The 24,854-nt window shown below is 39.8% G+C and overlaps 1 protein-coding gene across 5 annotated transcripts in view; it reads left to right on the top strand.

The window, feature by feature from the left end:
* The first annotated feature begins 1,619 nt into the window (after nucleotides 1-1,619).
* The window catches only part of LOC111143148 (proteasome subunit beta 2), a 32,945-nt gene continuing 9,710 nt past the window's right edge, over nucleotides 1,620-24,854 (top strand). Inside the window, exons 1-3 of one of the 5 annotated variants that reach the window (XM_022496650.1) lie at nucleotides 1,620-1,854; nucleotides 7,347-7,469; nucleotides 10,339-10,409. In XM_022496650.1, coding sequence (XP_022352358.1) covers nucleotides 1,764-1,854; nucleotides 7,347-7,469; nucleotides 10,339-10,409 — 285 coding nt within the window. In that variant the 5' untranslated portion in view covers nucleotides 1,620-1,763. Of the gene's footprint in view, nucleotides 1,855-6,768; nucleotides 6,860-7,346; nucleotides 7,470-10,338; nucleotides 10,410-24,854 lie in introns of those variants that run through there. The other 4 variants (XM_022496651.1, XM_022496653.1, XM_022496652.1 and 1 more) reach the window with 4 other exon arrangements.

Genomic DNA, 24,854 nt, shown 5'->3' with positions numbered 1-24,854 from the left:
TTCTAATTCTAAGACTCAGTTATTCAAACACTTTATTTTTTTAAAAGATTTTTATTTATTATTTATTTGAGACAGAGCGAGCGAGCAAGAGAGAGTATAAGCAGGGGGAGCTGCAGAGGGAGAGGGAGAAGCTGGCTCTTCACTGAGCAGGGCTCCCCAATGAGCAGGGAGCCTAACTTGGGGCTCCGTCCCAGGACCCTGGGATCAGGACCTGAGCCTAAAGCAGACGCTTAACTGACCGAGCCACCCAGGCACCCCTATTCTAAGACTTTAAGTGGATAAAGGATTCTCCCTGATTCTTGGTGAGATAGTACAAGTTAGGTCTTGAAAATCTACTTTCTTTTATACCAACAGAGAATATCTAGTGTGACTTAACTCGAGGGGATTCCTGGAAGGAAGAGGGAAGATACAGCTTTAAAGACCCTTGTGTCTTTTTTAGGGGGAAGAGGGTTCATTTTCCAATTCAGAGTGCTGTAGCTTTTGTGAATGAATGAATGAATGAATATTGGTATGTACAAAGGAAAAAAAAATCTGGAAGGATACAGATATCTGGTGGGTAGTTACCTCTGGTGGGAGGAGGAGAGGTATTTATATTTCTTCTGCATGATTTGTGTTTAGGGTACAACTGTGTACTTTTTGCAATTAAAAAATGTACAAACACACACAAAGAGAAAGGGAGGTGGGAGAGAGACTCAAGAGACTTCTTCCACCATGGAGTTTAAGAAAAGAATCTTTCTAGGATGATGGATGCGTCTGTGTTCTTAGTGGTGTGGTTGACTTAATGACCTCACTTGCCCGTGGCATCCATCCTATGATAGATGAGCTGCCCCTAACTCTTCAGGCTCTATATTCCTTCACAGGCAGAGAGCTGTTAGAAACATTCTGAAGGGAGTGAGGACTACAGATTTCTGCAGGAGCAAATGAATTGCAGAGTTGTGTTGGAAATAGAATTGCAACTGTTTTGCCATTTCTCAGGAAGCTAGTAAGGCTGGCATGAAGACCAAATTGTGAATGTCAGGAACTAATCATGGAATATTTCAGATTTTCCCAGAATGGCTGCAAGATATAAAGAGATGGCCAAGCTTGTTCCTATTTATAAGAAATGAGTAATACATGAGCATTGTAGAACATTCAAACAATACAGATGTGTATAAAGTAAGTGAGAGTCCTCCCTTCCAAGTCGCTGTTACTGGAAGTAACAACTGCATATAATTTGAAATTGGGACATCTGTAAAGATCTTTTATAATGTCTTCATGCTTAGATCTTTAACGCAACCATGTTTTATTTTTGTGAAGCATGTAACGAGGGCTCCCGTCAAGTTTATTTTTCTGTAATCTGGCTTTCAAGGGAGTTTCTCGATTTATTTTACCGAGCGAAGGGAAACAATCATTTAGGAACGTCCGCACGCCTTTTTGGCACCCACACGTGCTCGGCACTTTATTTGCAGTGTGTGATTTTACCCCAACGCGAGTTTTGAAGTTAACTCACAAGCAAAGAAACTGGGCGTTACCTAAGAAAAGCAGCCTGTAGAGCGTATTTACAAGAAAGCCGACAGGCCAAAACGCGAGCGTTAAGAATCCTGACGCCCAAAGCCTCGCCCCCTTTCCAACCTCTCGCGACAATTGTGCGTCATCCAAAAGCGCCGGTGGCCCGGGCGGTCGCGCGGCCTGTGTCGTAGGAAATCTTTGCTCGACGGTGCTGTCTCACCGGTGAGGCCGAGAAGCCGGAGAGTCCCACACTGTCCTTTCGGCTTCCCGCCGCTATGGAGTACCTCATCGGCATCCAGGGCCCCGATTATGTCCTTGTCGCCTCCGACCAGGTGGCCGCTAGCAGTATTGTCCAGATGAAGGACGGTGAGAGGAAGCAGGGGAGGCCGGGCGGGGCCTGGGTGTAAGGGCAGTCGGAGGGAGCTCGGGATGGGGGGGGGGGGAGTTCGGTGAGCACCAGGGAGGTCTAGGAACCCCGCGTGTCTTGATCTGCCCTTGCATGTTTTATAGAAGGAGGAGCCGGGCAGACTAGCTTAGGGCCTTGGCATTCGCTCCTCCTAGGTCTCCGAGGTAGTGCCCTGCTCCGGCCTTCGCTAAATGCTTGCTGGGCGCAAGGTGCTTGTGGGAATTCAGTTTTTAAGTGTTTAAGCGCCTGCCGGACAACAAGCTCCCTAGATCCCCAAATCTTTTAAGTTTTTCTGTTGTCGCTGCTAATGAGGTAAGTTTGCTGGCGGTGTAAGATGGGATCCTGGGGAGACTGAGACTGTGGGACTAGAAACTTGGCATTTCCCTTCCGCTACCTGTATCTTCCCCTTTGTCTGCTCTTATCCTCCTTTTCCAGTTTTCTGGGGCACTGGCTGCCGAGTTTTCCTTGTATTTAAGTAGTGGTGGAATTCGCAGATTGGAGTCTTATGACTTACTTTCTTTGTGACTTTGTACAAGTTTTTTCACGGTGGCCAGATTTGCTCATCTGTCAAGTCAGGTTATTAATACCAACCTCACAAGCTTGTTGTGAGTATGGAGTGAAACAGTTTAGTGCAAATGCTTAATGCGGTGACAAATAGTAGTAATAATACTAAGGACTTAAGCAGGTGCTATGTTAAGTGATTTACATTATTTCATTTACCTTTTAAGATCACTATCATATTGCCATTTTACAGATGTTAGTTCTGAGGCCTAGGGTTAAGAAACTTACCTAAGACCACAGGAGGCAGAACCCAGGTTCAAACCTATGCTATTTGACTCAGATCCTTTGCCCATAACTGCTATACTGTACTGTCTTCCCATAGTCAGTACTTAATAATTTTTTAAAGATTTTGCTTGTTGATCTGTGGAATCTAAGAGTGTGTTTTCTTGATTGATCACAGACATGCTACTGTTGAAAAAGTATTATGCTTTGGCTCAGATGACTTCATGTTTATTTGACAAATATACATGTGTTTTGACACCTGTGTTGCCCACTACCAGTGCTAGGTTCTGAAGGGATGCAAGAAGAATAAGATGTGGCCTGTATCTGAAAGGAAGTTACAGTTTAATAACGGACTCAGATATGTGTACAAATAATTATAGTACAAGCTTGAAAATTATGCTACATATAAAAAAAAAACTTCTCGGGTAATGTAGAGGAAGAAGAGATTCTTTCTAGTTGTAGAGATTAGGGAAGGCTTTGAGAAGGCAGGTATAGTTCATCTTTGGTTTAAGGAAAAGAAAACTACTAAATCTGGAATTTTCTGAAGTATGTGTCCATCACTGCTTTTATAAGCAACAGGCATCTGATTGTCAGGCTATCATCACTTGGGGAGATGGAAAGAACACTGAGGGACTCTGCTTGAGTTCTGTTCTTTCATTCTTCTTCTTCCTTTTTTTATTTTATTTTATTTTATTTTATTTTTTATTTTATTATTTTTTTTTTTTAAAGATTTTATTTATTTATTTGACAGAGAGAGATCACAAGTAGACAGAGAGGCAGGCATAGAGAGAGAGAGGGAAGCAGGCTCCCTGCTGAGCAGAGAGCCCGATGCGGGACTCGATCCCAGGACCCTGAGATCATGACCTGAGCCGAAGGCAGCGGCTTAACCCACTGAGCCACCCAGGCGCCCCTTATTTTATTTTTTTTATTTGAGATAGAGCGAGTGAGTGTAGGAGCAGGGGAGCAGAGGGAGAGGGAGAAGCACACCGCCTGCTAAGCAGGGAGCCCGATATGGGGCTGGCTCCCAGGACCCTGGGATCATGACCTGAGCAGAAAGCAGACATAACCATCTGAGCCACCTAGGTGCCCCTAGAAGTTTTATTTGTAAACCATGCTTTCCAAAGGAGTCAGTTTGTTTTGAGGGCAAATCTGTCCATTATTTTGAATACTAAGACCTTTGATATACAGGTGATTTTAGGATGAAGTAGTGTCTGGGTAGAACAATAACCAAATCAATACCTTTACAGATACTCTGTATAACCCACACAGGGCTATAAGACATTAAGAAAACAAGGAAATAAGTACTACAAGATGATTTTGTATGATAAAAGAAGTATCACTAGTCAGTATTAGTTTTTAAAATAATGATTTCAGGAGTAAAGCCTAAGGGTATTCAGAGAAAAGAAACATCACTGTTGTATGGAAGAAAGATGAATTTGAGTTAGTTCTTGAAAAATGGGTTGGAAATAATTGCACTCAAATCTAATTTTCCCTGTAGTCTTTTCTGGTATAAAATGTTTTATGATAGGAGCTTTGAAATTCTATGAGGACTTTTCCTACCTTTCATTTCATGAAGGAATTTAGGTAGGGTAAGCAGAATGCTGAAAATGGATAGCCTTTTGGGATTTATTTTCTCCAAGTATAAAATAAGAATGATAATTCCAATAATTTTTTTTGGTTTGTCACTTTTGTAAGATATTTTGATATAGAGAAGATATTTCCCAGAGATTGCTTGCTTATGAAAGTGCCCCACATCTTCAGTTTGGTTATATGCTACAATTCATGTCTCTTGTCTCTTGGTCTGTATAGAATTGCTTTTACATTTCTCAGAGCAAGGCGCCGGGTGACTCAGTGAGTTAAGCATCTACTTTCAGCTCAGGTCATGATCCTAGGGTCCTGGGATTGAGTCCCACGTCAGGCTCCCTATTTAGCAGGGAATCTGCTTCTCCCACCCTCTGCCCCTCCCCCTGCTTGTACTCTCTCTCTCTTGCTCTCAACTAAATAAAAATAAAGTCATTGAAAAATATACATTATTCAGAGCACTTAAACCCACACAGAATGCTTTTTTTTTTTTTTTTCTGAATTCATATAGCATGTGTAATCTGAGCTACACTGACTAATACTGAATATGTGATATTGTTCATGTATAGTTTTCCCTGTGTACCAGGTAGGGTAAGTGATAGTATAACCATTTTATACACTTGGAAACTAGAGCCCAAGTTCAGAGTGCTGAGTCCAGATTATAATATAGGTCTAATGGGGTATCTGGATCAGTTATTAGAGCATGCAACTCTTGACCTTGGGGGTTGTGAGTTCAAGCCTCACCTTCGTTGCAGAGCCTACTTTAAAAAAATAAAAATAACTAAAGACTGATGGGTTCTAGTATAGTTGGCCTTTCACAGTATTGTATGCTGATGTTCAATTTGTTTTCCATTTGTTTCATCTGTGTGGATTTTTTAAGTTCTTTGTCAAGGATCAGAAATTTCCTAGTGTTATGCAGGCTGTTTCCTCAGAGAGCCATTAGCATTTATAACACCTCCCTTTTACTACTCACTGGACACACAATAAATGTTTAAAACACACTTTTGGCCTTGTATTGAATTCATTTCAAAATTGAACAGTTTACTGCCTAGAATTTTAGCATTTTTTCTTAATGTGACATTAATTCTTTATAAACAAGCTTCTTCTTTCCAAAATAAAAACAACTTTTTTGGGGGCGCCTGGGTGGCTCAATTGGTTAAGTGTCTGCCTTCGGCTCAGGTTGTGATCTCAGAGTCCTGGGATCAATCCCCGAGTTGGGCTCTTTGCTAAGTGGGGAGTTTGCTTCTCCCTCTTCCTCTCCATCTGTGCTTTTCCTCTCTCTCAAATAAATAAATAAAATCTTTTAAAAAACAGAAAAAAAACCCAGCTTTTTTTCTCATTATGAAAATAATAGGGGCACCTGGGTGGCTCAGTCAATTAGGCAGCTGCCTTCGGCTCAGGCCATGATCCCAGGGTCCTGGGATTGAGCCCCACGTTGGGCTCCCTGCTCAGCGGAGAGCCTGCTTCTCCCTCTCGCTCTGCCTGTTGCTCTGCCTACTTGTGTTCTTCTCTCAATCTGTCATATAAATAAATAAAATCCTTTAAAAAAAAAAAAAGAATGCAAGCTTATTAAGTAATATGTTCTTACAGAAATGATACAGGGCATTTTAGGAAATGCTAATAAAAAGAAAGAAATGAAAATTGCCCATACTCTTGCCACTGGCAAGAACTTAGATGCCAGTGGCATCTAATACTTTTCTGGTCCTTTTTCTTTGCATAGATAATATATCCATAAGTGAATATATATATTATATATATAATTATATATATATATATAATATGTATATTATATATAATTATATATATATAATATGTATATTATATATATATATATCCAATATAATATATGGATAATATATCCATAAGTGAATTTTTTAAAAAGATTTTATTTATTTTTATGCGGTTTATTTTATAATCTTTTGGGATGTGGGGGCGGGAGAAGCAGACTCCCTGCTGAGCGTGGAGCTGATCCAGGACTCTGTCCTGAACCGAAGGCAGCTGCTTAACTGACTGTGCCACGCAGGTGCCCTGAATTTTTTTCTTTTATGACCATGTTTGCATACTAACAGTCTTTAAATCTGTAGCCTACAACACATAAAAGTGTGTTTGTTCAGGAATTGCAAGGCAGTTTGATACTCTCTGCAGATACAATTTGTGTGGTTTTATCCCCCAAGTCTAAGAAGCCACATTGTGGTTCTACAACTTTTGAACATTTGTAGAATATTTGACTGTAGCATTTTGTTCTTTAAATCCTATTAAGGGATTTTGACATTTCAGAAGCTTTCAGACAGGAAACATGTCTCCCAGGGAAGATTATTCAGCACTATTTGAAAAATGAAAGTGAGAGTGAGATAGGGAGATTTAGGCTTTTTCTGAAGCTACAGACTGAATTTGGAGTTTTCTTCCTTAGGCACTAACTGCTATCTGAATATTTATTTATCTATGTAATCTGAATGAGTCTGGTTCAACTAGATAAGATTAGACTATTGGGATTTTTGAGGTATTTTTAAATAGCATAGTGTTAAAATATTCATTAGAATTTTTGCTCTGGCATTATAATTTTCTCGTCGCTTTGGAAATGGTGTTAATTTACTTTTTAAGGTAATTTATATTCTCAGTTGATTTTTTTGTTCTTTCTCGAGATGACTCCTTAATTTTCAGTGTAGCACTGGTCCTTCATGTATGCTTTTGTGTGTGTATAAATAAAATAAAATTTGTATATGTAAAGACATTTCAGGGCTTTGAAATCATGAACCTAAAGATAATGGCCATTGGCTTGATTCCTTCAGTCTTTGAAAGTTCAGTTTTTGCATTTCAGGGGCCTTCAAATGTATTTAACTGTATTTTCAGTTTTCAGCTTTCAAATATATTCTTCAGCTGAGACTGACCTTAATAAAATAGGCCAATGGGTTTAACATGGAAAGTGAAAGAGAATAATTAATACAGTTGCCCATTAAAGTCTTCTAAAAACAGTGATTAGTAAAATTTTTCAATATAGTGACTGATAAACTTGTTTGTGGTTGCCTGTGTAATAGCAGTAAATTTCTGATGAGGTAATTTTTAACATTATTTTTTTTTCTTTGAGCAGATCATGACAAGATGTTTAAGATGAGTGAAAAAATCTTACTCCTATGTGTTGGAGAGGCTGGAGACACTGTACAGTTTGCAGAATATATTCAGAAAAATGTGCAACTTTATAAGATGCGAAATGGTGGGTAATACTTGGAATGTAACTATGTTTTTGGAATGTAACTTGTTGTCTTTAAATCTGAAATAAAAAAGTTGATTCTCTACTGGCAATTCTACACATGAGCAGACCAGTGTGGTCATATTTTTGCTTGAATCTTCCTACTTTTAAAACATTATCTAGACCCTCCTGATCTTAAAAATTTTCTGCAAAAATCCCAGAGCTGAGAAAAGAACCATTACAACACTGATACTTGAGGTCCACCTTGGAGATGAACATGGTAGTATCAGGCTTTTTAAGTGTTAGATATTTCAGAGGATGTCATTTGACTAAAGTATATCTGAACCTCAGAACTAAAAGACCTCAGTTAAACTTGGTTTTACTATTTTTTTTTTTTAATGTGACAAGTCACTTAGCTTCTTTGAGTCTTTATTTTCCTTACATCTAAAATGGGATAATAATAATATTAATGAATAACATGTAAAGTGTTTGTAAACTTAATGCTCTGTGTAGTTGTGGAGGAGATTTAATGTAATAGAAGAGTTCTGCCTTGCCTTTCTGGTAGATTCTTGTCTAGGAAGATAATTAGGATTTTTGTGAGTTCCCTCTGGGGCTAATAAGCTGTCATCCTTATTAGAGGATTCCTCACTAGGATTTCCTCATTAGAGAAAGCCTCACTAACAGATAATATTAGCCACTAGCTTTATGATCCAGGGAAGTTTATAGTGACACCTTAGCAGAAGGGACATTACTTCAGTTACTTACTTCACAGTTTAATACACTTATGCACAGCACTGATACAATGTGGGACTGTGAAAGAACTTAATTTGAATATAATTGTATAAAATGGCTAGATATGACCCATTTATATAGATTTTAGGCAGCAAATTTAGCATCATGCATTTAATTCCATGAATACTTTTGAAGGCCTCCTCTATCTTAAGGACTCTGGCTATTACCACAGGGAATTCAAAGATGAAAAACACCTAAAGGACGTAGCACTCAGGTTTAAGCAAGTTGAGAATATTTCAAGAGTTATTTTTTAGTGGTTCTCTACTTCATGCCTACATGGCAGGTGAGGGATGCCAGTATTGTTTCTCAAGTATATTTCTCAATTAGCTACAGCAATATGTCACTGTCCTGTCCTAGGAGAGGGAGGGAGAGTAAACAAGAGTTGAGAGGGTTGCTTATTGCGTAGATGTTAGGGTTTAAGGTCAGTGCACAAAACAAAAATTATGTGTGGTTAAAATGGCCTTTAAAATCTTTTAAATTGGGGCGCCTGGGTGGTTCAGTCATTAAGCATCTGCCTTCAGCTCAGATCATGCATCAGGCTCCCTGCTCAGCGGAAGGCCTGCTTCTCCCTGTCCCTCTCCCCTGCTTGTGTTCCCTCTCTCATTGTGTCTTTCTCTGTCAAAGAAATAAATGAAATCTTTTTAAAAAAACATAAATAAATAAAATCTTTTAAATTACCTGTCAAGAGTAGTTTTGTTTATATTACCCTACACTGTAATTCTTATGCATATTAAAGGTCAAGAACTGAGCTAAAATAAGGGAAAGGAGGAAAAAATCTATATGTAAATAGGCATCAGACCTTTCTGCCTTTAAGATGACTGTCAAATCCTTAGTGGTGTTTAGGGGATTAGGTGGAGAATTGAAAAGTATTCCTACTTGTTCACAGTTGCTTGCATTATAATTTAATATGCTCTAATAGACTGGTTGTGAGGATGAAGTTTAATAAACTGTGAAATCACCTGGCACAGACCCTGAAACATAGCTGCTGTTCAATAAGTAATTATTAGAATTTTAATCTAAATCTTACCTGCTGTGCTTGCTTCTGCAGCACATACACCAAATCTTACCTGCTGTAGCACTGGTGTTTGATGATAACTTAACACGTGCTGTCTTTCCAAAGTTGTAGTTTATGCATGGGTCTGCTCAGTTGCGGGTCTTTCTTGGCTTTTGGCTTTAGTCCCATTTTACTGGGGGCGGTGGTTAAGTCCCCGGGAGAGTGCATTATTAAACGCAACACCTGATGGCATTCCTCTGGGCTGTAGTTTTGTTGTCATTACAACTTTTTTTTTTAGAAGTTTTTATGCTTGTGATACTCCCATTTTTAGAAATGTTGTAGATAGTGATGGAAACGTTTTTTTTTCCTGTTGCTTGTACTTTTGAAAATCATATTTAATAAACTTACTTACTTTTTTAAAGAAAACCTTATAAAGTATGACCCCTCCTAACTTCTATCCTCTCTTTTCCCAATATTCTTTTTTTTTTTAAAGATTTGATTTATTTATTTGACAGAGAGAGAGATCACAAGTAGACGGAGAGGCAGGCAGAGAGAGGGGGTTGGGGGGGAAGCAGGCTCCCTGCTGAGCAGAGAGCCCGATTCGGGACTCGATCCCAGGACCCTGAGATCATGACCTGAGCTGAAGGCAGAGGCTTAAACCCACTGAGCCACCCAGGCGCCCCCCCAGTATTCTTTTTAAATCAACTTTAAAAATCAGCATCTCGGGGCGCCTGGGTGGCTCAGTGGGTTAAAGCCTCTGCCTTCGGCTCAGGTCATGATCCCAGGGTCCTGGGATCGAGCCCCGCATGGGGCTCTCTGCTCGACAGGGAGCCTGCTTCCTCCTCTCTCTCTCTCTCTGCCTACTTGTAATCTCTGTCTCTCAAATAAATAATCTTTAAAAAAAAAAAAAAGTCAGCATCTCGAAACCTCTTTCTTTTTTCCCCAATACCTATGCATTTGTACCCCCTTCCTTCTATAGAGGAAACCAGTCTGACTCTGGGCGTACAGAGAGTGGAAGGATGTGAAAACAGGAGTAGTGGAATGATTTGGGGTGCTGTTATTCCTGCTGCTTCACTTTTAAGTATGATTGTTTGTCTCTTGTACCAGGTTATGAATTGTCTCCCACAGCAGCAGCTAATTTCACACGCCGAAACCTGGCAGATTGTCTTCGGAGTCGGGTGAGCAATACATCAAGCAGCCTTACATGAAAGCAGAAAAATCTTCTGTGCTTCTGTATCTTACTATACATGGGAAGCATTTTTGCCCTTTTTTGGACTTCCTAAGCCATTCTTCTTGGTACTTGTTCATTCTTCAGACTCTATGGACTTGTTTTCTTTTTCTGCATAGTTGCTAATTAAAGCCCGAAGGGCAAATACACTCCCAGAGAATTTGGATGGGGCACACCAATATGAAGGCCTATGAAAGCCTTTAAAATTTTTTTAAAGTTTTCATAGCAAATTATGTTCTTTAATTCCAGTGGCTGAAGGTTCTTATGTGGTAGTGGAGGCGAAACTTTGAAAATAACAATGCAGGGGCACCTGGGTTGCTCAGTGGGTTAAGCCTCTGTCTTCGGCTCAGGTCACGATCTCAGGGTCCTGGGATGGAGTCCCGCATCAGGCTCTCTGCTCAGTGGGGAGCTTGCTTCCCCCTCTCTCTTTGCCTGCCTCTCTGCCTACTTGTGATCTCTCTTTGTCAAATAAATAAAATAAAATCTTTAAAAAAAAAAATAACAATGCAAGTTTCATCTTTTTTTTCTTTTAAGATTTTACTTATTTATTTGAGAGAGAGAGAGAGATCACAAACGGGACAGGTGGGTAGAGGGGGAAGCAGACTCCCTGCTGAGCAGGGAGCTGGATTTGAGACTTGATCCCACAACCACAGCACCATGACCTGTGCCAAAGGCAGAAGCTTAACTGACTGAGCCACCCAGGTGCCCACAAATTTCATTTTAAGATTATGTGTCTTTCTGTGATTACTCTTGCCAAAGCACACAGATTTATTCATCTTCACTTACTTAGGCCTTGTTGCTATCTTAGAGCTGTTTTTGTTCCGTGGACAGCATGTTAAAAAATGGCAACATTAAGTTAAGGATTGAATGTATTAAAGATTGTGGAGGATGTGCCAAGAAAGTTCATATGATTGCTAAAGGTGTGTGTTACTCCCTTCCCACGGGAACTAAGTAAATGGAGCCTTACCATGTGACCTTACCCCCTGTGCCTGTTTACTCATTATGAAATGGAGATAACTTCCTAACCCCACAGGAGTGCTAGGAAAATGAATGCTTGTAAATCATAATATTTAACATTCATATGACTTTTGCCCAAAGCATTTTGCTTAATAATTTAATCTACTCACTATTCCACTGAGATATATAGTAGTTAACTCTCTATCACTGATTCGGAATGAGTGGCATAAAGTGGGAAAAGGACTAGCTCCAGGTCACACAGCAGGTCAGACAAAGTTACACTAATGGTGCCATAATTACTTGACTGTTCTGCTTATGTCAGCTCCTTGATTTTTCAGTAGTGTTTCTAGAACATCAGTGCTGTCATATTTTTACTATGGTTTTAGTTTCATCTGTACTTGCTTAAGCTGAACTATGACAGAAATCTAAAGTAGAGGGGTTCTTTTTGTTTTTTTTTTAAAGTTACATCAGAATGTCTCAATAAATAGAACCTCATTTTCTCAGTGCTACCTTTGACCCAGGGGCTTATGCAATATAAGGATCATGAGGTTTGAAGGGAAGCTAAAGATATTTTGGTGAGAAGGAGATAGGTTTACCTATATTGTTTTGATCTGGGTAAAAGGTCAGTGGCCTTTTCTTGTTCACTGCTCTGTGAGAGAGGAAAATGGGTCAGATAAGGCCTTTCCTGCCTCTCAGAAATTCCTGTGGTGTTTAGTAAAGAGTATGCTGTGGCTTGCTGTGTAAAATCTTCCTTTGACTTGTCAGGCAGAACTGGAATAAGAATTCCAGCTTTGGGCACGATAAAGACTTTGTCATAAATATAGCAGATATGAAGTAAGTTAAGCTCCTTTTAGAATTGAGATAAGAGTAGCAGGCAGTGTGCTTCATGTGAATGCAGTGGATCTGGTTAATCTCCTAGCAGAAATGTTTGATGTCTTAAATAAATACCCCTTGTAGACAGTGACATAGGGCTTTAGTAAATACTGACTACATCTGCCTATGGTTCTCAGCCTAACCTTTTGCTCTCCCACCCTTCTATCAACTTAGATTGTTAGCTCTAAAATACGAGTTGATATTTTAGTCATTTTATTCTGGGGAGAAAGGTGATGATATTTTTTCAGTCTTTCTAATAAGTGTGAAGTCACTAGATTTGGTTCATTTATGCAGTCACACCAGGTGGCACATGAGACTTATTTCGGGTCATCCAGTTCCCATGTATAACTTTGTGTCTATAGCTCAAATTGTCTGATACCTAATTTGGTGTGTGTGTATGTACGTGTGTGTCGTTGGGGGTGGTGATCGGTTGGGAGGACATTTACTTATTGCAGAATATATAATAAATTTATTGTAAATTAGCTCTTTAAGATGCAAGCACATTTAGCATTGTAGTTAAGCACTGTCTCTGGAATTAGACTGGCTGAGGTTGTTTGTTGTTTTTTTTTTTAAGATATTTATTTGTTTGAGAGAGAGAAAGCAGGGGGATGAGCAGATGGGGAGGGAGAAGGACAGTAGATTCCTTGGTGAGCACAGAGTGGATGTGGGGCTCAGTCTCATGACTCCCGAGATCATGACTTAAGCCCAAGTTAGGAGTCAGATGCTTAACCAGAATTGAATGCTTAACTGAGCCACCTGCATGCCCCCTAGCCTGCCTGAGTTTAAATCTCTTTCTCACAAACTTACTAGCTATGTGTCTTTGGACAGATTCTAAGCTTAATTTCTCTACTTATAAGATAATAGCACCTACTTTACAAAATTATTATAAACTACATGAAGCGGTCATACAAAGCTGTTAGCATAGTGTGTGGCACATATGACCAATCAGTCACTTGCTTCTGTGCCGCCATTGCTGCTTGGTTGAAGAAGCAATTTAATAGCTATTGGTTGGTTTTTTATGGAGATTCTTTGTTGTGCAAGTTTAGTTGAACTTCTTTGCTGGTAAAGAGGATATAAAAAAGTATTGATATGAATAGGGAAGGTGGAAGTAAAGCAACATTGATCATTTATTATGTGCAAGGCTTTGTTCTAGATCGACACAGTCCAGTATGGTAACCACTAGTCATAAGTGGCAATTAAAATTTAAAATAATTAAACTTAAATAGAATTTAAAATTTGGCTCCTAGGTGAGAGTCTCTTGGACTTTGAATGAAAAATAAACTTTTGTTTCTATACAAACATTTGGTTTCTCAGTCATAGTAGCCACTTTCCGAGTGCTCAATAGCCCCATGTGGCTAATAGCTACCATGCTGGACATTACAGAACATCTTCATCATTATAGGAGGTTCTCTTGGACAGTGCTGTTCTAGATAGTTATATATGTGACCTAATTTAATGCTTACTATGGCATCATAAGATGAATGTTATCCCCATTTTACTTACAAGCCTACTTTAGACTGGTTACTAATAAAGAGGTTAAATATTTCTGTTTTGTGTCTTGAGTATACCAAAGACACGTGTATAGCCCATCAAAGTCTGAGGTAAAATTCTAAATTCCAATACCATAGTCTTTCATACGGTCTCCTTAATTAGTGACTGGACTAATATACAAGTATGTTTGTGCGTTTGGGGAATTATAAAATTTCCAGTTCTGTTCAAGTGTTTAGATCTCCAAATAAGAGGGCACCTGGGTGGCTCAGTCTGCTGAGTGTCTGCCTCTTGATTTTGGCTCAGGTTGTGATGTTGGGGTCGTGAGGGCCAGGCCTGCGTCCAGCTCCATGCTCAGCATGGAGTCTACTTGGGGTTCTCTCTCTTCTCTCCCTTTGCCCCTCCCCCAGCTCCAGTGCATGCATGCACATGCATTCTCTCTCTCTCAAGTAATAAAATCTTTTTAAAGATCTCCATGTAGGATTATATAGATAAGATATAAATATGTGCCCATTGTAGGCGTTCAGTAAATATTTGCTGAATCGAGGCGCCTGCGTGGCTCAATCAGTTAAGCATCTGCCTTTGACTCAGGTCCTGATCTCAGGATCCTGGAATCAAGCCCCACATCGGGCTCCCTGCTCAGTGGGGAGCCTACTTCCCCCTCTTTCTCTGCAGCTCCCACTGCTTGTGCTCTCCCTCTCACTGTTTCTCTCAAATAAGTAAATACAATCTTAAAAATATATATGTATTTGCTGAATAAATGTCACCCAGTTGGTCCACAGATACCGCTGAAAATGTTATTGTACATTTATATATTGGAAGGGAATTTTATTAAAATATTTTTAAAAGATTTTATTTATTTATTAGAGAGAGAGAGAGAGCACAAGTCTGGGGGAAGGGCAGAAGGAAAGGGAGATGCAGACTCCCCACTGAGCTGGGAGTATGGCAGGGCTCAGTCCCAGGACCCTGGGAATCATGACCTGAGCCAAAGTCAGGTGCTTAATTGACTTAGCCACCCAGGCACCCTTTATTAAAATATTTTTAATGAATTGATGTTGCTTTGCCATGTACTATGAAATTAAAGATGAAATCAGCAGGAAGAGATGGAAAAAAACACAGAATGGGAGAAAAAAATCAAAGCTTTCGTTCTAGTTTTTACTTAAATGCATGTGTACATTTAAGTTGAGCTCCCCCTTATTCTACCCCAGGGAGCAGGAAAAGGGCTTATTAGGCTTTTTGCTATGGGTTTGTCTCCCCGTTTTTTGATTATTTATGAGGCTTCTTTGAGCATGGGTTTTGGAGTCACATATATCAGCACTCTAATCTGTTCTCTCATATGTTCTAGTTTCTGTGATCTTCACTAAATCACTTATGTTTGCTAAGCCTCACTTTCTTCATCTGTTATGAAGGAAGGAGTTATCAAATGTGGCGAATTACAAGAACTGAGAATTAGCCATTGGCTTAATAAAATATATTTGAATGAGTGAATGATACCTCCCTGAAAATAGCAAGTATTTAATAATGACTTCATCATTAAGAACATGCTATTTGGATTTTTAATAGGATTATTTTGGAAAATTTTGTAATGGCTTATAGGCATAGTTTGCATGATGCTTATTTCGAGTCTCCTTATGATTTGATTAATGGGCTATAGAAGAGAGAGTGATAAGTAAAGGGGCTGTTTCTTGCTTGAAATGAATTAGGTGGCATATTTGGCATAGTATTTGAATGCCCTAAAATTATCTGTTGTTATCCACCCAGATCTTCACTTCACGTATGCAGAGACCAAGGTATGAGCCAGCTAAATCTGATATCCTTAGGGACTGTGGCATGGCAAGGCTTAGAGTAGAATGCGGCCCTCCATGGTATGTAATCTTCAGGGCTTTACTGCTGCTACTCATTGGCCAAAGTGTTCTCATAGAACCTTTTCTGCCAAGCACTTGGTGAGCCTTTGGTAATTTATCTTTTTATAGCGCTATACTTGCTATTGCTTAGCACCTAAAAAATGGAAATCACGAGTTGGAAAAATTATCAGCCAGGCTGGTGTGGTGGTTTTCAAACTCTGTTCCATGAAGCTGCCTCAGGAAAGTCACCAAGGAAGACCACTGTGGTGAAACTTTAGCTCTGCTTCTGTTCTATTTTATCTATTAGGGTTCCCTGTAGGATTTTATTTGAGAAAAGCAGCTTCATGGTCCCCTTTCTGCCGGAGTTCGGAAACCAGTAGTGTAATTGAAAGGGCCCTGCTTTGGGAAGTTTTAGCACCATCTGTCTTGTGAGGTAGTTGAAAAAACCCTGGGAGAAAGAGAGAATTTGTTTGGATAATTTTTATGGTTTCTTCTAGCCCTCAAATAGTATAAGTTAAAGATGTGATGTCAAGACCATGACCAGACTTGAATTTATTTTTTTCAGGGAAAGGTAAAGAATGTGTTGGAAAGAATTTCAGGTATTAGTCATTTTTGGAAGTGACTGTGACTTATTCCAACACCCTGGCCTGACTTTGAGTGTATTTCGTCTGGCTTATAGTAGGTGTGGATATGTGGTCTTGTCCTAGAAGAATCTTGGTTGCTTTGAGCCTCTAATCTGACTAGTAGAGTTACTGTCCTCTTGGCTGGCACAAAGATATCATCTGTTTATTGTTATCAGTGAGGTCATGTGACATGGTGAGCAGATGGCCCTGGTGAAACCTTGACTTTGCAGGTCTTGTCCTCTAAACACGACCAACCATTTGTTACATATGATTAAAATATCACTAACAAGGGTAATTTCACATGCTTTTTGGCGAATGTGGTTAGCAGGATGTGACATGACGCGGCACTACCTTCTTCCTCCATGTGCCATCTCCCTTGAGGCCTTGTCTCCCCTGCTCACTCCTGTCTCACCCATGCCCAGGCTTGCCTTCCAGCTTACCTGCTCCAGATGGGCGGCACAGTGGGAGGACACTGGCAAAGGCAGATGTGTTTGTTTTCCGGAGACAGAATGTTTTGCTGCCACAGATGGCAGTGCCTTCAAGCAAGTGGCAGCCTTTGACACCACTGCCACACAGCCTGGGCATCTTGACAGACAGAGCCGGCTTGCTTTTGGTGATGAGGAAATTGAAAAAAAAAAAAAAAAAATCAAGATTTTCATCATGAAACTCATGGAATTTCAGTGCAAGCAGCAGCTCTTTTAGACCTGGAGAACACTTCTTTCCCACCAGACCTCAGTCAACTAGTCAGCTAACTAGATGGGCCAAGAGTTGTATATTCTTTAATTATTTGGTTTCCTAGCCTGAGTAGGACATACAGTAAAAACTGAAAACATATGACTGCATTTAGATGGATATTTAGTGGTACTGCAAAACACATGTGCATCTCAGGTCACATCTCACAGGAGTCTCTTAGGATTGGGGGTGGCTCATGTCTGCCCCATTGGAGATAGTGCTGTTCTATTTTTAGTGGTCATTTTGATTATCCAAGGGCCCAGCCACAGATATGCCTTCAAGTTGAGATGCCTTAATTAATATGATAACACTTGGTGCTTACAGTGTTTTCCTCCCAAGAAGAATAAGAATTCTGACAGCTGCCCTTTAACACAGTTTGTTTACACAGTCATTAGGGCTTGACTAAGTCCATTAAGAAGACAAAGACTTGAATGTTGAATCATTATACTTACTCATCTTCTAAAGAAAAAATGGTTTAAGAAGATCCTTCTTTGAAAGTTACTGGCTTTATCAGGAATCTTTTTTTTTTTTTTTTTTTTAAAATATGTGCTGTTTTTCCCAGCCTTAGTGCTGATAGAGTTAGGAGTTTGCAGGTGTAAAGTCCTCCTCCCTCCCCTTCCCCATCTCTCTCCAGGGGGTTGTATGTGAGAAGGTGTTGCTTTCTCACTCAGAGAGCATATATGTGCTACCCTGTTGGATGCCTGCTGTGAGCAGAGAGAACCCCTGTTCTGGTTGAATGGAATGAGCTTATTGGGTAGCTGGGATTGTGCAACCCCATAATGCCAACTTTTCACTTAAAGCATCTTTCCTACCCACAATGGGGTTGAAGGTAATTGGTCTAAATTCATACTGTTTTGAAACTCGTGTCCTGAAAATTATGCTATTTTCTACTAAAAAAGCTTGGAGCAGCAGAGTACTGTGTCTGCTTTGTAAAAACATGCTTTTATTTTGAAAATGTTTACCATCAGAAGTACAGGTTTACCCTGCCTTTTAGGATTGCTTTAACCCTGGCTTGTGTGGGCATTCTCTCAGACATACTCACAGATAAAAATATGCAAATACTCTGCCTCTTCCCATGTCTCCTAGCCACCTGCAGTTGCTAATGCCTTTATTTTTATTTCTTAAATTTTAATTCCAGTATAGTTAACATACAGTATTAAATTCGTTTCAGGTATACAATATGTGATTCAACTTGATGTCTCTCTCTCTTCCTTTTTTTTGGCCTAACCCAGGTTTATGCAGGCATATGAATTCAGTGGCTGGTCCCAATAATTCCATGGGATTTTCCTGTATTCTAGTTATCTAAAGCAAAGGACAAAGGGAAGTTTTTGTTTGTTTGTTCTTTAAGATTTTGTTTAGCTATTTGAGAGAGAGCACATGCAGGAGCAGGGATAGAGGCAGAAAGAGAAGCAGACTCCCTCCCACATGGGGCTCAATCCTAGGACCCTGAGATCATGACCTGGGTCTTAAAGGCAGACACTTAACTGACTGAGCTACCCGGGCACCCAGGACAGTGGGAAGCTTTTGAAGAGGGAAGGAGTTCACTGTAGTATTTCTTAACCTAGAAAGTAGTTAACATGTATACTCATTTTATTCATTAACCTGTGTGTGTATATTTTATGCACCTTTATATGTATATGTTACTTCACAAAAAAAGTTTAAGCAAATAAAAAGGGTAAAAGGGCAAGAAAGCATAACACATTTTTTGATAAGTTGAAGAAAATAAGTTCAGATTTACCATTGCTTTTGAGTGTAGACCATAGAGCAAATAGGATTAATTAGTTTGGAAAGAAAAAAGGCAGGGAGAGGAAATAATGATCTCTGAGTCTTTACAAATTGAAGTAACCTGCCAAACTCTGCATTGCCTTTCTGATGCCTCCTAATGTGTGCAGTTTTTTATAGGTGAGAAGTTCTGCAGGTGCTGATAGCATTTATTCAGTAAATTTATAGCTTGCATTGTCCTTGGGGCTGGAGAAACAAGTGTAGAGCTCAGTGAGTGCCTTTAGATGGAGAAATTGCACTGCAGAGTGACAAGTGGCACATTGGCCATACAGAGATAGGTAGGTACTCTGGGAACAGAACCTAACCTGAGCCTTAAAGGACCCGCTGTCATTAAAGCAAAGGTGAAGCAAAAAGGAAAACCAGAAGCACAGACCAAAGAGGTGTGTGAGAGTGTGTTAAGTCAGGCATAGGGGTTTTCTAATGATGTTTGGAGTGGGGGCAAATAGTTCTCTGAGCCTCCTACTCCTAATTTTTTAGCTGTTTTAACCAGTTGGGTTAACCAGGGCTCTACTGATTGAAAAAACAAATATAAATACATATCTCTATATAGTTTTTACTATGTATCCTACATATGTAAAATCCACAATCTAAATAGTTTGTTAAATATGGCTGAGATTTTTAGGGGAATGGAAGAGATTGAAACTAGAGAGGCAGTCCATGTTATGAAGACTTTGATGAAAAAGCTTTATGCTAAAGCAGTGGAGCTCTCTGGAAGCTTGTTGACTAGGAGGGGGTTAGCATGATCAGATGAGATTTGGCTAGACCATTCGCTCCTTTTTGGTGAAGTGTTTGGGGAAAGAAAAGAGAAGCAGGGAGACCAATGAGAAGCTTCCCTGCCAATCGAAGAGGTAAGAATAAATTGTGTTGAACCTAGGCCGTTAATGGGGAGAACTGTGTTCTAATAGAAGGGGTCCTGAACACTTGCGGTTGCTGTGGCCATCCAGAAACATACACAATCATATATGGTCCTAAATAGTCTTTCCCAGCAGACTTATTTATTAACTCAGGAAGGTGAATCAGCTCTGATGTTCAATATCCATAGATATTCATGGGCATGCTTAGTATGTACAACCTGATATTTGCCTTGTAGTGTACAAAGCATGGCTTCTGCACTTAAATTTTTGAGAACTGACTTAAAGGTATATAGAATCTTGAATTTTCCCTGGAAACTGCTAGCTCATGAAAAAAATTCAAGTGGCCTTGTTGCAGACAATGGTGGTGTTGGTTTTACCATTGCACCATCAGCAATTTTATTTTGATGTTATTTGGGAGAAAGCAGTATTTTTGATTAGCAAGTAAAATTAATGTAGAAAATAAATACTGTGTTAACTAGTTGGTATAATAAGGCATCTGTGCCATGCTGCATTTCAACTCATTAAATTTCTAAACTTCTAATTACGATAAGATTACAACTTTAATGGGAGAACTCTTCAAACTTGAGGTTAGTGATGGCTTTAGAGAAGTAAAATTTACAGAAATTTTGGAATTATTGAAGGAGAACTTTAAAACCTAATTTTGCTAAAAATTGAAATATGCACAATATTCAGTTTTTTTGCTCCTAAAATTCAGATTCGGTTGACATTTATTGGGCCCCTACTACTTACTAGGCCTTCTTTCAGAAACGTTAACATAGAATAGCACTCTATTCCTCACAGCTGGCAGGCAGGCAATACCATCCCCATATTTAGACGGGGCACTTGCCCCTCCAGGGCCAAATGACTGTCTCAAGTAACAAATGTAAAATGACAAAGCTGCAGTTGATCTTGGGTCATCGTTGCTTTTTTCACAAAAATGCATCCCTATCTTCTGACTTACAGCATTTAAAATCATAGTTTATTCAAATAATAATTTAAAAGATGTTTGCTTTTAATTTTTAAAATGGTGGTAATTGCAGTAATTTAGAGATTGCTGAACTTAGAGAACTCAGCCATTGTAAGAATGTTGCCAGTGTGTTAAACAAAACATTTGACATGAGCTAATCATTATAAAGGAAAGTGAGGACAGTTCTTGCATTATGATGATTTCACATCCACCAGCATCAAACAGGTATGCCAAATAGACTTTCAGAGAAGGACCTATGGGGGAGAAAAGAAAAAGAAAAATCTTGGTTAGACACTCTCATTTTCAGGGTAATGGCTTTTATTTTGTCTTGGGCCTCTAAAAATCAAAGGTTTCCTTGTTTCTCTATTTCTCAAGTTAGTGTGAGAATCTATAAATATGGGCCAGTTTGTTTTTTAGCACTACAAAGATGAATGTATCCCAAACAGGAGAAAAGGCAAATCAGGCAGTCATTTTAATCTAACTTCCTTGTTGTGAAGCTCAGATTGGTTTAAACTCTTAGTTTTTTCAGTTAGAGGATTGGGAAGAAACTCTTTCCAACTTCCAACTTCATACTTCCTTTTTTTACCCTGTAAGTAGAAACAGTGGGTAACAGAGCTGGTCCCAGCTTGTGATCGTAAAGAAAGTCCAGTTTCTTCTCCGCTCCCCAGAACGTCTGTCTTAAACTTAGAAGTCAGTGCACAGTCTTCAAGATCATCCTCTGTTTCATCTGTCACCTTCCACTGCTGACCTGCCTCACCCTTGTCACCCTGGCTTTCTCCACTTCATGCCCAGTCACTCGCACTCCCCAGCCTGCTGTGTGTTCTTTCTCGTCTCTCTGTTTTTGCTGACCAGGCCACTTTACTAGTCATTCATGCCTGAATGTACTTTTACGTCTCCAACTGGCTGACTTTTAATTGCCATTTAAGACTCAGTTCAGCATTTTCTGGGGAAACTTTCTCTATACTACTCCGCCCCCCGCAAACACACACACATGTCACCCTTAGTTTCTTTCTGGTCTCATGGCAACCTAGGGATAGCTCTGCCAGTGTCCTTTTGTAATTGTTCACTATCTTTCTTATACATGTGAACTTTTCACTATCTTCCACATGTACAAGAATGAGTGTTTGTAGAAATGAAACCTCCTAACTGGCTGGCTCTTCATTCAGGCTCCTAATTTGGGTTGTAAACTCTTTTCTCTTTCCAGCTGCCTCTCGACAGCTCATGGGATCCAAATTGAGTTTTTTACACTTGCTCTACCATCTTTTCCTTTATTGAGAACCTTAACTCCTCTTTCTTTCTCATCTTCTATTCTACTAGTTATTAATTCCTGTGAATTCTACGTTCCAAATAGATCTCATATTCCATTTCTCCCCCTCCATCCCTACTGCTTCTGTAGTATCCTATGATGTGGAAAAGGCTTGGCTCAGCAGGGGAATAGGAGTGGTTTTTACTGGCTCCTCTTCGTTTTACATAGTGAAGTTCATTTTCTTTAGGAAGCCAATGACAGTATCATCCCAGTTCTTCTGCTTCCTGACAAAATCACCTAATTCACTAGGTATACATGTTCCCATATTCACCAGCACCCACAGTAAATGCTAAGTAACATCTGTTGAATTTAGAATAAAGGGGCTCCTGGCTGGCTTAGTCAGTGGCTTGGTTGGAAGTTGCTGAAGTCTCTGAGATTTTTTTAAGTGTTCGATATAGTGAACCCTGCAATTCTAATATAGATACAAAGTCCTTTCATTAAAATGGCAAAATTGACATTGAAATTTTAAATTTATTTATTTATTAGAGAGCGAGAGCACAAGCATGCTGTGGGGAATAGGGGGCAGAGGAAGAGAGAAGAAATCTCAAGCAGACTCCCCATTGAGCGCGCAGCCTGATGTGGGGACTCTGAGACCATGACTGGAGCTGAAATCAAGTCAGACACTCAACCAGCTGAGCCACCCAAGTGCCCTGACATTGAAATTTTAAAATTAGGCCATCAAACCCATGCAAAGCAGGTATCTAGTATCTAGTGAATTCTTTTGATTATTGGAAACAAGCTCCTGATTCAGAGGTCAGAGTATCAGTATAAGGAAATGGTAACTAATCCATTTTGTTTATTAATGAATTTACAAAATTGGGCATTGGCAAAGCAGTTACGGTATTGGTATCTGCTCATCATCACAGGTATTTATTAAGTACTTACTACATGTTTTATAGAGTTTTAGACACTTTGGGGGAGTCATGTGGTCGGACATTAAATCTGCCTTTTTAAAACTTAAAATATTATTGGTCATGTAAGATGTGATGCATGAAATAGAGAACAATAGATACTGGTATGCAAAATAGTATATCCTGAAATATTTGAGTGTGAAACTGACATTTACATACGGAATCATATTTTCACACTGATTTCCATTTTGTGGAGGCAGCATGGTTTCCTAGAAAAGCACACAAGACTCGGAATCAGAAACCTAAATTCTGGTCCTGACACTAATTAGCTGCGTGGCTTAGGGCACATCATTGTCCCTTCTTTGATTGAGTCCCCACATTTGTAAAAGGGGTGTTGCACAAACTAGTTGAACTTTCTTCTAATTCTGTAAACTGAATTTTTGTGAAATACTCTTGGTGCCAAAGGTGAGATTTTAGGAAGCTTTGACAGTCAGCTGGGGTGAAAGAAATAGCACACACTGCCCTTCCAAGCCCTGTCTCTGTTTAGTGCATTTAGAAGAGTGTTTATTAAAACCCCGTATCGCTAGACAAACTCCTTTGTCCTATTGGTGGTTCCGCATCTCCTTCCATTACCCCGGGAATGGGAGTATGCTTCATGCACTGCCTAATGTTCCAAGGTACAGCACAGGCAAAAGCAACTGCACCTCCAGAAAACCTCACTCCAGCGACGTCGTCCTATTCAATTAGAGGTGGCAAAGGCTGGCCTGGCTCCAAAGGAAGACTGTCAATTCCTCTCTTTTTCTGTGTCCACGCTCGGCAGGATGCTTCCTCACGCCCACCTCTCTCCCCCTTGCTGTGACTTTGGCTTCCGCCAGATGTCACACCGCTGCTTGTCACCGCCCAGACTCTCGTCGCTGATTTTGTTGTTTCAGTGTATTTATCACAACTGTTCTCTTTAGCTGTAAAATTTATGGAATTTCACACTCTTCTTAATCACTACAGTGTTTCTTTTTCATGAGAGAGGGAATATACAAGGAGTTGTGTGTGTAAGAGTTGGAAGGGGGGAAATGCTCTACCTAACTTGAGGAAAGTTTGTATGTGTGTGCCGTCTCACGCCCAAATACTCAAAGTGGAACCAAGCGCAGTTCCACAGGGCACAGGTATTAGGAAGTCCATTTCAATCCCAGGAAGAAGTGCACAGGAGATGTGCTTATTGGCTAATTTCCCTGACTTAAATTTTATCCCTTTTTACAACCAAAAACGGGGGTGATTTTATTGGTTCTTAGTGGGACATCTCGATATTATTTATCTAGTCAGATCTGTTAATAATACAGTCAGATTCTAAAAGTACCCGTCAGAGTGGTGATTATGGTTATAATAACTAATCTGTATTTTTACTGTCTAACAGGCATTTGCATTGGACACTTTACATTTACTGTTATTATCCCTGTTGTATAGATGAAGAAATCTCAAAATGACTTAAAGCTTTCCACTTTAAAATAACCTTATGTCATGTATTAGGGGCAGGGGGAGCAGAAGAGGGAGAGTGAATCTTAAGTAGGCTCCTGAGATCATGACCTGAGCTGAAATCAAGAGTCAGACACTTAACCATCTGAGCCACCCAGGCTCCTCTCATAGATTTTTTATAAATATTTTATTTATATATTTGAGAAAGAGAGAGAGCACAAGCAGGGGGAGGGGCAGAGAGAGAAGAACAAGTGGACTTCCCGCTGAGCAGGGAGCCCGACACTGGGCACACTGGGCTCGATACCAAGACCCTGGGATCATTACCTGAGCTGAAATCAAAAGTCAGATGCTTAGCAGACTGAGCCACCCAGGCACTCCATTGTGTATTTTTTTAAAGGGAGGAAAAGATAGCACATTTGTCATTTGTCTAGCATTGCCGACTCCCCAAAGAAGCAAAAGTTTGGTGGTACCTTGTTTTAGAAGCTAAAATTCATTTCTTGTTACCAGAATGGTGCATTTAAATTTTTTCTTTGTCTGTCAATTAGATATAACTTTAAAACTAAGCATTTTTGGGATGCCTGGGTGGCTCAGTGGGTTAAGCCGCTGCCTTCGGCTCAGGTCATGATCTCAGGGTCCTGGGATCGAGTCCCG

This window comes from Enhydra lutris, unplaced genomic scaffold, assembly GCF_002288905.1.
Source record: "Enhydra lutris kenyoni isolate GAN:26980312 unplaced genomic scaffold, ASM228890v2 scaffoldscaffold9, whole genome shotgun sequence".
NCBI lineage: Eukaryota > Metazoa > Chordata > Mammalia > Carnivora > Mustelidae > Enhydra > Enhydra lutris.
This window is presented reverse-complemented; position numbering and strand designations above follow the sequence as displayed.